General features: G+C 57.1%; 1 protein-coding gene across 1 annotated transcript in view; it reads right to left on the reverse strand.

The window, feature by feature from the left end:
- FAM83E (family with sequence similarity 83, member E) overlaps window positions 1-1,969 on the reverse strand; it is a 19,017-nt gene that overhangs the window by 12,341 nt on the left and 4,707 nt on the right. Inside the window, exon 5 of the mRNA XM_005879590.2 lies at window positions 5-95. Within this exon, the coding sequence (XP_005879652.1) occupies window positions 5-95 (91 nt within the window). The remainder of the gene's footprint in view (window positions 1-4; window positions 96-1,969) is intronic.

A 1,969-nucleotide genomic window follows, 5' to 3' on the forward strand; every position in this document is an offset into this window, starting at 1 on the left:
ACAGTGTCCGGAACTCGCGGCTGAAGGCGTCGGCGATCTCGCCCGTCAGCAGGGTCACCAGGCCGCGGTGCAGGCGTGCGTCGCTCCATGTGAAGCTGGGGGCACGGGGAGGGGGTCAGGACCTCTGTGCGGCCCGAGATCCAGTCCCCATCACCCGTCCCCAACCTGCTCACAGGGCAGGCTGTGTGACCGGGACCTCAGGAAAAGCGGGCCTCCCTCTGGCCTCAACATCCCCCTCTGTAGAATGGGACCACCTTCCCTGTGAGAACAACGCATTAAGAAAGTTAAATGAGCCCAAACCGGTTTGGCTCAGTGGATAGAGCGTCGGCCTGCGGACTGAGGGGTCCCGGGTTCGATACCGGTCAAGGGCATGTGCCTGGGTTGCGGGCGAGTCCCCAGTGGGAGGTGTGCAGGAGGCAGCTGATCGATGTTTCTCTCCCATCGATGTTTCTGACTCTCTGTCTCTCTCCCTTCCTCTCTGTAAAAAATCAATAAAATATATTTTTTAAAAAAAAAAGAAAGTTAAATGATCATCTGAACTCAGACTTGACTTTAAACCTGGGCTCTGCCGGTTCGCACAGGGTTGCCTCGGTTTCCCCCTCTGAAACGAGATGGGGTTCCTTTTTGGACGCCCACGGGGACTGTTTTGAGACGCAGCTGCTTCCTGTGGTGACCCCCATGTGATAAGCGCTGGCTGTGTGCCAGGCTCTGGCTGCGCCTGCTCCGTGTGCCCGTTTGCTCAGCTGGAAGCTGGAGCTAAAACGCAGGAAGATTCGAGCGAGAGAACATGCGTCCAGCTCCCTGCACGGTGCCCAGCGTGTGCCCAGTGCTAGAGGCCTGGGATCTGCGGTGAGCCGTGCCCTTCCCAGTCCTGCCATCATGGCGGTTGCTATCTAAAGCACTGGTCTGGCCCTAACCGGTTTGGCTCAGTGGATAGAGCGTTGGCCTGCAGACTGAAGGGTCCCAGGTTCGATTCTGGTCAAGGGCACATGCCCAGGTTGTGGGCTCGATTCCCAGTAGGGGAGTGTTAGGGAGGCAGCTGATCCATGATTCTCTCTCATCATTGTTGTTTCTCACTCCTTCTACCTGCCTCTCTGAAATCAATAAAAATAATATTTTAGCCCTAACTGGTTTGGCTCAGCGGATAGAGCGTCGGCCTGCGGACTGAAGGGTCCCTGGTTCGATTCCGGTCAAGGGCATGTACCTTGGTTGCGGGCACATCCCCAGTGGGGAGTGTGCAGGAGGCAGCCAATCCATGTTTCTCTCTCATTGATGTTTCTAACTCTCTATCCCTCTCCATTCCTCTCTGTAAAAAATCAATAAAGTATATTTAAAATAATAATAATAATAATATTTTAAACACTGGTCCTGCACACAGCAGGTGCTCAATAAATACCCTCTTTGGGATTAAATAAACCTGGGCTCTACTCCTGGCTCTAGGGCCTTGGACACGCCACGTTCTCCTCCTGAGCCTTGGTTTGCTCATCTGAAAAATGGGCTCGCAGGGGCACCCAGCAGGTGCAGGTCCCGGCACCCAGCAGGGCCAATGACTGAGTGGCCAGGATGGTAAAGGCTGGGCCATGCCGTTTACCTGGGCGGGGTGGCTGTGACCTCGCTCCCTGGCAGGTCAGCGGGCCAACCTGCCCCTCAGATTGTGACACCCTCCCCCACCCATGACCTCACCCCCAGAGTGGCCAGTGGAACCCTAGGGGGGTCTGTGAGGTCACCCCATTCCGCTCCACAAAGACTGGTCGAGCAGCAGCCGCTGGCTGGTCTCTGTCCCAGAAACGCTTCTGAGACCCTGGGGCTGGAGACCGTGGTCACGACCAAGCTCCTGAGAGGGACACGGAGGGTTGGGACCCAAGGACACTCCAGCTGCTGACCCTGGGAGGCCAGAACCAGGGGCAAAGGCCTCGTGGGCATGCGGAGGTCCCTCAGCTGTTCCGGGAGGCCCCCGACGCCCAGGGCT

This window comes from Myotis brandtii, unplaced genomic scaffold (genome assembly GCF_000412655.1).
Source record: "Myotis brandtii unplaced genomic scaffold, ASM41265v1 scaffold601, whole genome shotgun sequence".
Taxonomy (NCBI): domain Eukaryota; kingdom Metazoa; phylum Chordata; class Mammalia; order Chiroptera; family Vespertilionidae; genus Myotis; species Myotis brandtii.